Genomic DNA, 14,072 nt, shown 5'->3' on the forward strand with positions numbered 1-14,072 from the left:
CTAAGGCTGCATGCTGCCAAATCAAACTCCTCTGTGAAAGCAACATTCTGGAAAAACCAGCCACAGATTTGCTCAGGTAATTTGGAAGACAGCCATGTTTCAAATCTGTCCATTAAACCAGCCAGAAAATCGTAACAGTGCCATCCAGGAAGAATTTATCCATAGCACGTAAAATGCACTTTCCCGCTTTGGCATGGCGAAAGCAGAAAATGAGATAAAAATAAAGTCTTACAAGGTATATGACACACTCCAGGCTCTGAGCTCTGACAAAGCAACACCTCTGAGCAGAAATCCACTTACTTAGAGATGGCTTCTAGTGCTATACTGCAGCAGCTGTTTCCCACCTCCCAGTGGTGTTATATTTACCTGCTGCGTTTCAAATACCCACTGATCCAGGCTGAGGTTGTGAGATGCTCTGGGGAGGGGCAACAGCTGCTTTCCTGCACCTGTCCAACCCAGAGAGGGGACAGACCCTGTCAGGTTCAGCATCATCCCTGCACATTTGGACCCAGGTACTCACCTAAGAGCTGCACTGCACGGGTGAGTCCATAGACATCGATCAAAGCCCAGAGGGGCTCTGCTGTCCTCACCCCACTGAAGAAGAGCATCGCAGTGGAGTCATTCACTCGATAGAAAACCCGTCCCTTCTTGTCCACCCAGAAGGCTATGATGTTTCCCTCATTTGCAAACTCTTCTGGCAGAGCCTTGGCCCAAAACCCACTTTGGGAAACCAAGTCAGGGCACGCATACTTCGGCAGAGTGTCAGGGTTAATCCTCGATGGATCCTTGGAAGTAAAGCCAAGTCGAAGAGCCCCACTCCAGCAACACTGTTTTTTAGTGATCTGCAAAGATAACAGCAGCAATAACAGCATTTGGCACTTGAACATCTGCTTTAACACTACTGGCTCTATGCATCAAACACTGGTGGCCAGCGTGCAGATGACCCCACCAAAATTAGGAAACATTTTACACACCAAACACTGCTGTAGCTTTTTCAGCTGCAAGCAGCAATGCTGCACACTTAGGATACAATGCCCACATTTAAAACTAAACACATCAAATTAAATCTATGTGGAGAATCACAGTTACCACCATGCAGTTTTCTGGGTTTCCTAGACAAGTTAAAGACAGTCTTTCCTGTGTTTAGCTTGTCATACTGGATCACAGCCTTGCAGCAGAGAACTTGTGTGTGGGAAAGCACAATTTAAAGTATTTAACTTCATTAAATACGCAATTAGGAGGCAAAAATAGATGTTGTCTTATGATTGGGAAAAAACTATTTATTTCAGCTGTGAGTGGTGTTTTTCAAAACATTGTGCACAACTACACTCCACCTGTCAGTATGCAATGACTCAGTGTGTCTGGGGTCAGGAACAGAGTCTGCTTTAGTTTTTTGAATGGTTCACGTCTCATATTCACCCTTCTGCACCAGAGAGACAGCAGGACAATGGATCACAGATGCCTCCAGAGTCATCAGCTTCTTCTTACAAGAACTAAGCCCTGGACTGTAGGGGATCTGAGGGGAGCAGGCAGCAGGTCCTAAATACACGCAGGACATTTAAAACACTACTCAGTTACAAAGTTGCTTTTTCCCCATGGAAGCAAGGAGTCTTCCCGAGTTAGTATGGTCCCCTCATGGAGATGATGTCCTTGGAGAATTTTTATCTCACATTTTCTTGTTTGAGTATGAACCTGCTGGGATTTGTTCCTCTCAAAGGGATTCAGCCTGTCAGCATCCAGACTACAAAATGCAAGACCTAAGGATGCAGGATCCAACCTTGATGTGGAGCCAAGATAGTTCCTGCATGCCATTTGACGCATAATTGGCATATCTGTTCATGCATTGAACCTGCAGCAAACATGGCAGCACTTGAGATAGTCCTCTTCCATCAATGCCTTGGTAGCCTCAAGCAATTCCACTGTTGACTGCAGGACAAGAGCAGAAACATGGATAGGTACTACCCACCAGATGTCACACAAAACTTGCTGCCTTTCTGTAATTTCTTGCTCTGCCAAACAGTAATGTCTCAGATGAATGGCAAAGCCAGAAACTGAACTGTCTGGGACTGCAGGACTTTGTCCTAAAAAGCCTGGCAGCAACCACTTGTGTTCCAATTTGGAAACACAGGCTTTTCACCAAGGGATTCTACAAGACATTTTCTTTGGGCTTCTGGATTCTCTGCTAATCACATTTGTAAATACTGTATTTTTCTTTCACATGCTCCTCTTCAAGGCAAATCTGAAACGTGTGCCCTTGGGGGCACAACAATCTCACAACAAAGACATTGCTCAAAGCCTAGAGAATTCTGTTTTATAATTGAAGTATCAGAGAAAATAACTTAGGGCTCAGGAAAAAAAGTTATCAACAGATAATTTTTCAGTTAAGGGAGTGCTGCTCTTTATCCCTATTCAGTCCAGCCAGGCACCTAAACTGTTTACATGAAACACTTGAGCACTGACCTCAGTCCCAGGAACCACGGGAAGCTCCTGCTTGCGAGATGGACACTGGGGTGGCACTGAAAAGGACTGAAGTAGATTTGCTATTTTTTATACCTGACCAGGGTAGAATGGATCGTGAGTGTCCCCAGTAGAATTGGGGTGAACCGGGCATTCACATGACAAAATGGGGAAACATAATACACATTCTCCAAGAAGAAGTCTGGATTATTTATTACAGAAAATTTACCACAAGCCCTAAAAGTTTTTGGGTCTAAGATAAATACAGCCTCATTGTCATTTGTACAATTTAGTTTCTTGCCAATACTTCACAGCAATCACAGGCCGTGTGAAGTAAATATTCATATGGTAATTGAGGCTGCACATGTTCCATGTATTAATCAGCACCTATAAACAGTTCTCAATACAGTCTGACCACAGGCAAACTAATATCCAAATTCAAATCAAGTATAAAGCCTGCCAAGAATTAGACACAGCTGGACAAAGGAAACACAGTTTTGCTAAAAAAGGCAATGGTTAATGATGGACCAAATTCTCCCTTCAGCAGCCACTGCTAGCAGAAAAGTCTGGGAGGTCCACTGGGTACCAGAAAGGGAGGAAAAGACAGAATCAACACCCAAACTGCTAAGCCATGCCTGCTTCCAAAGATTCAGGCTCCTGATCTTTACTGCCTTGTGCCATCTTTGAGAACCTCACTCCACTCCCAAGCAATGCCACGAATTACATGGAAGAAGCCATACTGGGACATATGTCTCTGAGGCTGTTTGACAGCCATATTCCCATATTCCCAAAACTGCAAAAAAATCTCAGAACAAAATGTGAGATACAATACTTAATAAATAGAATGAAATCTCCTTACTTCTTTCTTCTATTTTCCAAACAGAGTTTAGACTTTATAGGACCTGAATGACTGGGTTCATGGCTAGTGTTTGGCTGGTAAGAAGATTTAAGATGCTGTTTTCCACAGGCACACACAATAGTGAGGCAGTTACAGGATGGACTTATCATAAAAGCAAAGATGTTCTCACATTTTCATCCATCCCTAGAGTACAAGTTCTGGTGAAGCCTGTTGATTACTGCCATGAGACCTTCCCACTGGAGTCAGCAGGAGCTCTGCTTATAAATCTCTTGTGCAGATTTGCATGCATATTCTTCACATATGTTATGCAAGCTAAAATCCTAAAATACACAGTCATAAACAAGTGTGAATTTCCAGAGATACCTTGTTTCACAATGAGGAAGAAATAAATAACCCAGAACCTTTGCCTAAACCACTAAATCCACTCAAATCTCTGATGGTGTCTTCAAAAGCAAAGCAATGCTTTCATCTTCTCCCAGATTATTTTCGCAGTTGGTTGTCGAAACTGCTGGCCAATGTGGAAAAAAAAATCTCATTAGGCAACATGAGTGAGTCCTCTGGGATTCCACCGTGGATGGAAACAGAAGAGCTCCACGGGAAACATAACAAACCTGTAGGAGGGATTTTCTACCCATGGCCCTGAACCAGAAATCACTGAAATCTCTGTATATTTCCAAAAGGAAGCATCTTCCTTATTCCTTGCTCCTTTTCTGGCTCTAAAGGAAGAGGCAGGGAAGGCTGACTTGCTGCTGTAGGTCTCAGCACTCTGTGACCTCTAGCAATGGGCAACAACAAGATCATTCAGACTCGGTAGCTATATGCTGAAAAACCTCCTGGAAAACTCCTGCATATATGAAGGATTTGCAGTCAGACCATTCACGTGTGCCATGAACTAAAGTGGCCAAATAAGATGACCTACTTTGTGCCAATGTAAGGCATGAAATCAGCTAAGAACAGAAAAATGCAGTCCCACAAATTAGAGGGCATAAAGATTGGGAACTATCTGTGGATGAATTCAAAGGGCTCCAAGCTCCTTAAGGGCTAAAAAGTGCTTCAGTTCCCAAGGAGACTGAGGAGTTTCTTCATGAGAAAGCAACTCCTGATGCGCATGGAGGCATGGTGTCTTAGAGGAGCTGAATTTCCTGTGCCAGTTGCAGCACCAGGAGTATGAATTCCATCCTCTGGGCTACCACAGTCAGGTGACTGATTGAACAAAGCAGTCAGCAGACAGACAGAAAGATCCTTTTCTTAGACAGCAACTGTGACTGCACTCACTGCTCCTTTCATCCAAACCCTTCTGTTTTCCCTGCCAAGCACACAAGCAAGCACCTTCACTTCCAGGTCCTTTTCATCTCTTATGTCTTGGCTGTGGAGAGGCTGACTCTCACCTCCACAAAACTAGCCCTCATTGCTGCTTTGTTTACAGGAACAAAAGTGCTCCTTGGGGACTGGAATGCCTTCACTAACTCCTCAACCTCCCTCAGCCTGCCAGCAAAACTCCTTTGCAGGAAGGGAGCAAAGCCTAGAGGACATGTCGGCTAGGGAGATATTAAGGCTGCTGCCTTTCAAACTAATCAATACAGCCCTTTTTTCTTGCTTTTTCCAAGCAATCTCAATTTATTCTGTTGTTCTTGTCTAACATCAAGACAAGTGTCTTTGGAACACGGATTTCCCTTTTGTTCTCAGTTTCTACAGCAGTCTGTACCTATGGCTCCAAGAACCACAGTGACAAAAGCAGAAGTACCAATGAAGATCGCAGATCTTTAAGGCCAAGATCTGACTACTGCGCTTTCCAAGGAAGGGCTAGAGATCTGCTGCAAGCACCAAAGCCTGGTACACCCCAGCATTCATTCACAGCAGCTCCCATGGCAAAAAGGGAAGGTATAATTTACTCACCTTAAGCCTGACTTGTTCATAAATAACAATAGGCCTGTTGCTGAAGGTAATGGCATTGCAGAAGCTAGCCTGGCGCTTCACCGCCTTCTGTGTTGTGTCCATGATGATCTGGGATCCCTTCGTGTGAGGATGGAAAAGCAGAGGGCTGATGGACAGAGTTCCACACTGTGGGATGGGGAGACAGTGCTTCTGCTTGTGGTGGCATCGGTGGGAGGAAGTTGAAAACGACCCACCAATGGAATCTGAAAGCAGAATGGGGAAAAAAGGGTTTCAAATCTGCTATCACAAGGTAATTTTCAATGCAAAAAAAAAAAGCGGAGGTACTTCAGAGAAAAACTATAGATCAAAGAAAAAAGGCTAGCCAAATCCTTACTCTGTAAATCACTGAGGGTTTCTAGAGCATCTTGAGCAATAAAAAACTACAAGAACATTGAAGACTCTCATCTGGACAATCTGATAGTACAAAGCATGACACTGAGACTGCACCTCAGCACTGAAATCACAGGCTGTCTTGAGGTCACAGACCAGGAAAGAACAAAAGAATTGGTTCCAAAACTGGAGCAAAGCACGTGTGAAGTTGCTGTATCAAAGCTGTCACACTTAAAGAACAATCTTCCACTTCCAGAGGAATCCTACACAACTTGATCATTTCTCTCACACCTCCTCTGCAACAGCCAGTGATCTTTGCCTCCACGTAACTCTGGATGCTGCCCTATCCCCCCATGCTAAGTGCCAGTTCCAACACACACACTGCTAATTTATACTCAAGCTCTAGTCAGCAGTAACCCACCTGAACTTCTCCACCAAGCCCCATCCATTCTCCTCTCTCCTCCGCTGATGGGAACCTCAGCTGAGATCCCACTTGTCATGAAGGCATTGATTGGCACACTATGATTACAGTGAGGAAAGCAAAGAGGGAGAAAGGCTATGAAGGAGAAAGATTACATCTTTCTCTAACCAAGATCCTACAGAAAGACTGTAGGGTGGTCTGCACAATCAACATAGCTACGACAGCGGCTTTGTTCATGAACAAATAGGCACACACGTTTCTTTTCAACAGGGAGCCTGCAGCAGTTCCAGCCCAAAACAACCATTATACTGAACACAAGTCATCTGCTTCCTTTCCCTTGTGTGCACACACACGCTACATTATGCACATATGTTTGGGAGGAAATACTCCTAGATTTGGAAACAGAGTACCAACAGAATAAAGGACTATTCTGTGACAGACTCAATGATGCAACTAAAGCAAATATGACCTTAACAATGTGCCAGTTTGTGCTGTAAAGATGCATGACTAAACAGTATCCTTCAAACATACAAATGATGGAAACTAATCATGTATATTCTTCACACAAATTAATTGCTCATTGTTATGTCTTTCTATAGCTACTATAACATAATGCTTACAAAAGCCTGGACCTTGTTCCTCCCAGCCTTTTGGGTAGTCCTAGCTTGTAGCTACACAAAGTTGTAGTGGCACATCATCAGAGTGAGTATGAATAACTACCAGCAGAACCTAAAAAGGTTGGTTTATGATGAGAACATTATAATTCAACTTCAACATCTGTCACTCTGGCCTTCTCCTCTTGTCTTCTTGTTTGTTTGTTTGTTTTTTTCCTCCCGTTTTCAGCAACAGTTCTCTCCTTTAAAAGCAGAGCAGGGAGGTCATACAGCAGGCTGTTACCTTTAAACACTTTTATTAATGCCTTATGGGAGAGATGAACCAACTGGGAGTTATTTGATGCTAAAAATGTTGTGGAATATGTCAACTTCCTTCTCCGGTTCCTCACACACGGAGGAGGAGAAATAACGAGCAGAGTACCAAGAAAAAGTAGAGGTTAACCTGAGCAGCCAGGTCACAGAGGGAAACCTTTAGAAGGAACAGACTGCATGAAGGGGGAGCTTGACAAGGGGAAGGTCAGGATGCTGCAGCTCACATAAGCCTGACCTTTTCCCTTTGGAAAGGTCACTGCTGACCTGGGGCAGTGCACCCTGACTTTTCCCACAGACCAGACTAGGTGGTCAGAAGACAATACAAGCTGCAGCAGCCCCACAGACAGAATCTTCTGAGGTTACTGCCTAAGATGTGTTTAATTTGAGGCTGTCTTATGCCCCCAAGAATAGGAGGTTGAATCCCTTCCAGTACCACTAGCTTTTTTGCAAACCAAGTATGTTCTTTACTACCACTCTTCTGAAACCCTATTAAGTCCCCAGCTTTAGTAATATCTTGCTGATGAGTTCCTCAGGATTAATGGTATTTTGCAAAGAACTATTTCCTTTATCACTGTAAACATGATGTTTTTCACCAACCCAAATTATAAGCCAGAGCCAGCAAAAGTGGCTGACTTCACCTTGCTCCACTCCACCTCCCCAAGTGGGTCATGCTTGTCTGTAGGGACAAGATCATTGAGAGACAGTCAAAGTAAACCATCCCAGCCTCTTTTTTGGTATAATTTTTTCAGTCTGCTGGATCTCCTCATTGCTCATCTCTTAGCTGCCTCTTTTTTTCTGCTATACCCCTTCTTTTATAGGTAGACCAATTAAAAATAAACATCTAGTGTAAAAACTTCAACTTCCAAATTTTTTTTAAATATATATGAAGTCACAGTCACTTCTGAAACAAGACACCTATAGAGGGATACAATCAATTGTTTGAGAAAATTTAAAGTCAAGGGATCCATAGAAAAATATGATTAACTCTTTTTCTGATAACTTCCAGTCCTTTCTGTTCAACACTTCTTTGATACTTTCTAGGGTGCATATATGTGAAAGACAAGAAGCTACCGGAGAATGTACATTCAATTCATGCCATCTTTGCATCTATATCTGAATTTTGTAGCTCAAACATTTTGATAGCAGTCACTCACCAAAAAAAATTTGTGCAGCTCAAAGGCACACACATTTTAACCTATTTGCATATCTCAGGGCTCTAATTTCACCAGATAACCTGACTGGGATAATAGCTGCCACACCTCTCCATAGGACATTGTGCCCTTTTAAGGTGTGGTAATGGAGTCACCAAAACTCCCCACAGCTTTCAAAAGAGGCTCTTAAAACAACTTGCATATGTCCAGAGCATTTGCTGGAGCAGCGTTATGGAGCTGTAGGGTCCTCTCTGATGCCATGAAAAAGATGTCAGAGGAACACTTCTTTGGTGTGATAGTCAAATCCATGCCAGACCAAAGCCTGCAGGGAGAGTGCCCCCAATGCAGACAACTGAAACGCAGGGCAATCATGTTCCATGGGAATGGAAGAAATCACCTCAGGATCAGCTTCCACAGGTGGATAATGCAAATGGAGAGGAGATTCCTTCTTCCTCCCAAATGCTCTTACACAACAAAGACTCCTGCATGATGAACACAGGTAAGGACCGGTCAAGATCTTCATTTTAAGAAGTGCAACTACTTAATAAGGTTTTGCACCTTACAACTACTTGGAGAAATCACTAAGCAATAGGTCAAATGCAAAAGCCTTTTCTCAACTTCTTCAGGGCAGCACATCCACTCCAAAATGAGGAGACACCATACAAATTCAGATGGCAACACAAACAACTACGACTGGACTTACACAAGGAAAGGGACATTTTAGCAATACGTGCTTAGTTGGCTAAAACTATCACAGAATCATCTTTCTAAAGTTTTTGTTCTCATTAGGCTGGACCCAGACTCCAGTCTTCTCCCATCCCCTTGTTTAAACTACCACACATTTTGACATTCTCACCCTTTGCTACCAGCGATAGTGGCACAATACAGCTAGGGCTTTGCAGTAGGTTCCACATTTTTTTATGTAAAATAATTGAATTAAACTCACAAACACTGAGTTTCAGCTGGCAAAATAGGCAAAAGCACTCCTGATTTCACATCATCCATTCAAGACTCCATTAACTGAGTCTGTTTCAGCTGACTCCTGTCCCACAACCTGAATTATCAATCCCCTAACAAAGGGCAGTTATTGCTTGAAACAAAAATTGCAAACAAATAAGTATTTGAAATGAGGCTCAAATAGAGTGTTTAAGGGTACTGCAAGCTTCCCATTTCACAAGATAAACAACTTCACTCTGACAAGTAGGAACTGTAACAACATGACAGGACTATGGAAATTGGCACCTTGTGATAAAAGTCACAAGAGGAAGCTCATGCCTGTCTTAAAACAGCCTCTGTGTTGAAGGGCTGCAAATGCAGAGATCTGGATGCCCGTACAGCTTTCCAGGTTTCATGGTCAGGGTCACAAAGAACAGAATCTGCTCACTCCTAAAATTTTAAAGATTAGTTTGACTTAATCTTTCAATTCATGCCCAGTTATAGATGCTGTTTGAACTATTTCACCCAGCATTGCGTTTCAACCCTGAACACAACCTGCCCCTAATACCATAAAGCCCTGCCAAGAGAGCAGCAAAAGTGGTAAAACACCACTTGCTCTCCTGAGCCGCAAGAGCATGGACCGGATCTTGTGAAACCTTTAGTAAGCCAGGGTGAAGGAGTCACTAACATGAACCACAGTGTTAAGCAGTTGAACCTCTCTGCCTTCAGTGTCCCACTCCTAAGCACATCTTTTCTGGAGCCCTGTTTCAGAAAGTAGTGTATTGTCCCAAAGGCGGCACAATTATCCCTCCGTGTGCATCTCCCTCTCTCCTGGTCTCCTGGATCTCAAGGCCTGAACAACATCCTACATACAACACACAATGTACAAGGCAGCAGTGGAAGTTCACAGCTTAGAAAAATGCATCTCAAAGCCTGTTAGGGGTTTTCACCAGAAGTGCTCATGCTCTGCAAACACTAGATACAATCTTAAAGGCTTGGGATTTCTGAAATGCTGCAAGAAATTACTGGATTTAATTTTTTTAAAATACATTTTTGCCAGTTGAAAATATCTTGATAGGCACCTATCAGAATGTGTAAAAAATAATTTCAGATTGAAAACTAACTGCAAGGTATTTAAGATAAACTTCTTACAGCATGTGAAATAAGTGGCATTCAGAACTGAAAGAAATAGAAAAGAAGGCTTTAAAGCAGAGCCCCAAGACTGACAAACAGTAACAAACAGGAAGGACATATCCCTGTCTGCCCAGGGAGGAGAGGAGAGGTCTGGGGTGGTGACAGATGTACCCGTGCTGCAGGCAATTGGCAGTGAAAAGAACGGACAGGGCAAACACCACACTATGAATGGAGAAGAGGGTTTCAAAATTATTACATTATCAAAAGAGGCTGACAGTGCTTTATCTGGCAGGTGGCCTTACTGTATAAGCATTTAAGGGGAAGGATTTTGAGAAGAAAGAAAAGGAAACCATGTGTGAGTGTGGGGAATGCAAGGGAAGCCCTGCCCAGGGGATGCATGGATGGTGCAGCAGAAAAGGCCTGGCCCTGAAAGAGTACCCACACAGACCTTCCAAAGCTGGATAATTACTAGCAGCATAGAGAGAAAAAAATCAACTGAGAAGAATGCTTGTAATCACTGCTTCTTGAGCTGGACCCAGATTTCTGAAAATTATCAGTGAAATACGGTGTAACCAATTACACTGATCCTTTATATTTGTTAATAAAAGTTCAAAAGGAGAAAACATAATGAAATTATTGTGCTAGGCTTTGCAAATGGATTCTTAAAAGCACACTTTGAGATACAGTTTACTAAAAATAAACATTAGCTTAACACCAGTGGAAACTGGAAAAGAGTTGCAAATCTTGTTTTCTCACATGTAGCCTGACCCAGGGCATGTGCACAGAAGAAAGAGAACCATAAATTAATGCAAATTTTCACTGCCTTTAAAAACATGTTTGCTGTTCTTGAAGGAGTAAGTAATAATGTATCTCCAGTCCATATCCAACTCTCCCTGCGCCTGTATGATGACAATGACCCTGTCGGATTGCTGTCCCCACAGTAGAGTACTCATCTCTGTATTGCAACATGACCAAGAAGCAAAAGCAAAGCTTTGTTCTTTCACAAACTATAGCCTTGCAGGTGTTGGGGCATTAGATAGAAATTAAAATGGTTAATTCAAGGGCATTAAATCCAAATTATGGGGCATCTTGGGTTGAAGTTTAGTGAATTAAGGAAGGATCTACAAGGTGGATCTCAGCCAGCAGGTCAGATCTAGCACTCCCATCCAAGACTCCAAAAGAAGTCAAAGCCAAAACATAACTTATTTTCATCTGTGCTATTTTAGCAGTGACAAGATGCATCAAGAGAGTAGGTTCGCACATAGTGTAAGATTTTCCATTTAAATTACAAACTACAAGACAAGAGGCAGGTGCAGACAGATCACATGCACATGAAAGGAGATAATACCAGTCCCTTTTTTTTATGACTGAAATGCAAAGCTATCTTTAAAGTAACAGATCTGAAAGACAAGGGTAGTTTTATAGGCACCTGTGATAAGCCCCATCCCTCACACCACCACCACCACACACTCCCCCATCACCCAGTATAAAAAGCTGGAGTTAACTGCAGGATGATTTGCAATGGATCCATCTCTCAAATCTGACTGATGAGTGCTGGGAAGGGAGTGGTTAATTTGTGAGGAGCCCTCAAACTGAAGAAGCTGAACTTTCATTTCATAGAGAAAAATAAAATTAGTGAAAGAGATAGAAAAAATGACAGTAAGGACAGAGGGCAGGAAAACAGGTCCAACAGGTGAAATCTGGAATAAATACAAGCATGGCAGGACTTTGTTTGTCAATGGCAGAAGAGAAGACTTCTAGGGTTGTGGAAAGGAAAAAGAAATGGAAAAGGGGAAGGAAAAGGGAAAGGAAAAGAAAGAGGAAGAGGGAGGGGATTTAGGCGGAGGTGCATTTGCTATCACTTGCAGTGATATAGGTGAGCAGCAGAGATGTGTCCTGTTCAACAGTCACTCCTCATGCAGAGACAACAACCTCTGCAGGAGAACCAAGCAATTACCTGTAAGTGGGGCTTTTTCAGCCACATAGCTGAACACAGTCAACTTACAAGTCCCTGGTTATAACTTGGATGTGAGGCTTTACAAAAGCTTGCTGGACGACAATGCTGAAGCTGAGCATCAGTAAGAGTCGAGAGTGAGGCAACCTTTATAAAGATCAAGAAAATCAGATAAAAGAGATGAGGAGTAACAGGACAATAAGAGCTCTGCTTCAGTTATAATAAACCTGAATTGTTTCTAATATTTTTTAAAAAGGCAAAAAATTCAGAGCAAAAATTTAGGCTGGCCAAAGGAAATGTAAGTACTACAGACAAGAGGTGGATCTGTTAATCAACTATAGGAAGGATACGGCTGAACTAATGTTTGTTGTTGAAATTACCCAGAGAGGGATAAGAAGAGCCTAGAGAAGACTCTGCCGGATGAGAGAAGGAAGGTGAGGAAGACCCTTGAAATGCAGGAGAGGTGGAAGGAGAGGACAGCAGGGCAGGACTGAGCTGGGGAAGCAAACCCTCACACACACCATCTCCATGAGGAACAATCCAGCTGACAGCACTGCGAGCACTTAAAAATACTAAGCACAACAAAGGTGGCTGATCAGGCCCATTTTTTTTTGGTAAAGAATAGATGATATGAGAAGAGAGGTGTAAATATAGTTCTATATTCACATAAGGCTGCTGAGAAAAAAATTCCTTCCCCTTATAAATGAATTTTTAAATTGCACATCTTCAGTAATGATGCTGTGTAATCATTAACCATCTCCTGCTCCCTAAGTAGGCACTGTTTACTCAGTGTCTCTCAGTCATTTGCAGAAATTCAGTTACTGACATGGCACACCACAGAGGATGGCCACGAGACCCCTGGCACTGCTCCATTTCCTGTGGGTGCAGCCCATCTTGTGCAGGCTCCTTCCTTGCCTTCTCCCCATGGAAATTCCCACCAGCCCCTGCCATAAGTCCTCTAAGCACATAAGGACAGCAAGAGCATAAGTAAGCAGCCATATGCTCCCTTCTGCCAGGTAAGGAGAGGGGGGGAGCAGCCCCCCTGAAAGATGCTGGGCAGGATGAGCTGCCTCAGAAGCTGTGTCCCCCAAAGTCCAGCCACGTCCAGGGAAAGGAGAATGACATCCCTCCATCAGCAGCAGCCACTGCTCCCCACACTAGCTTCTAGCAGCTCCTCTGATTCACAGACAGCAGCAATTTGCATATCCCATATAATTATTTGTTTTTGAGAGCAGCAAGGCACTTCTGACTTTATTCGCTTTGCATCTTGGTGATTTTGCATCTTTATTGTTCTTACTCTGGTTTACTTACGCTAACTCACTATCGTAAGTTAGATACTGTGAGTAGGAAATGAGAAGATCAAAGTGAAAAATGGTGCTCTGGAAGCATCTAAGATCTCTTTCTTGATTTAGAGCATTTTTGCTCTGCTGTGATTAGGTTGGCTCTGTCAGCAGTCTAACAAGAAATGTAAAAATATATGTCTTCAATGAAAGAAAGATTAGGTCCAGTTCAGTTTAAGATTTAGGGATGTTTCAAAAATTCTGTTTATCCTTCTCTTGCAAATGTGCAGTCTAGGAATCTTCTCCTTTGCTAATATCTGATGCTTCAGGAGGAGGAGAAACAGCTTGCCCAGGGTAATGGCTGATCTGTTTGTGCTGCAGATGGTGGGACAGAAGCAAGAAAAAAACCAAAACTTTCCATGCTCCATCCTCTTGATAATCCTTATCTTCTCAAAGATAAGCTGATACACTGTTTGCTGTAAGATGATGTATACTTTATAAGTTATGTTTGCTTTTCTGACTCACTGCATTCATGAACCAATTCCTTGCCATAGCTCCTTTTCCAGAAACTGTCCATTGGGATAAGCCATTGAACTGTTCCACCTCCCATAATCCCAGTTACTCATATTCTTAGTATAGATTAGAACTATGCACATAACATGTTACACCTGTGTTAACATTACAGAGTT

At 42.7% G+C, this 14,072-nt stretch overlaps 1 protein-coding gene across 6 annotated transcripts in view; it reads right to left on the reverse strand.

Moving 5' to 3' along the window:
* NEURL1 (neuralized E3 ubiquitin protein ligase 1) overlaps positions 1–14,072 on the reverse strand; it is a 151,529-nt gene that overhangs the window by 57,422 nt on the left and 80,035 nt on the right. For all 6 annotated transcript variants that reach the window (XM_027672303.1, XM_027672306.1, XM_027672305.1 and 3 more), the window contains 2 exons: positions 5,213–5,454; positions 521–842 (listed from right to left, as the gene is read on the reverse strand). In XM_027672303.1, coding sequence (XP_027528104.1) covers positions 521–842; positions 5,213–5,454 — 564 coding nt within the window. The remainder of the gene's footprint in view (positions 1–520; positions 843–5,212; positions 5,455–14,072) is intronic.

This window comes from Neopelma chrysocephalum, unplaced genomic scaffold (genome assembly GCF_003984885.1).
Source record: "Neopelma chrysocephalum unplaced genomic scaffold, ASM398488v2 Primary Assembly neopelma1_97390, whole genome shotgun sequence".
Taxonomy (NCBI): Eukaryota; Metazoa; Chordata; class Aves; order Passeriformes; family Pipridae; genus Neopelma; species Neopelma chrysocephalum.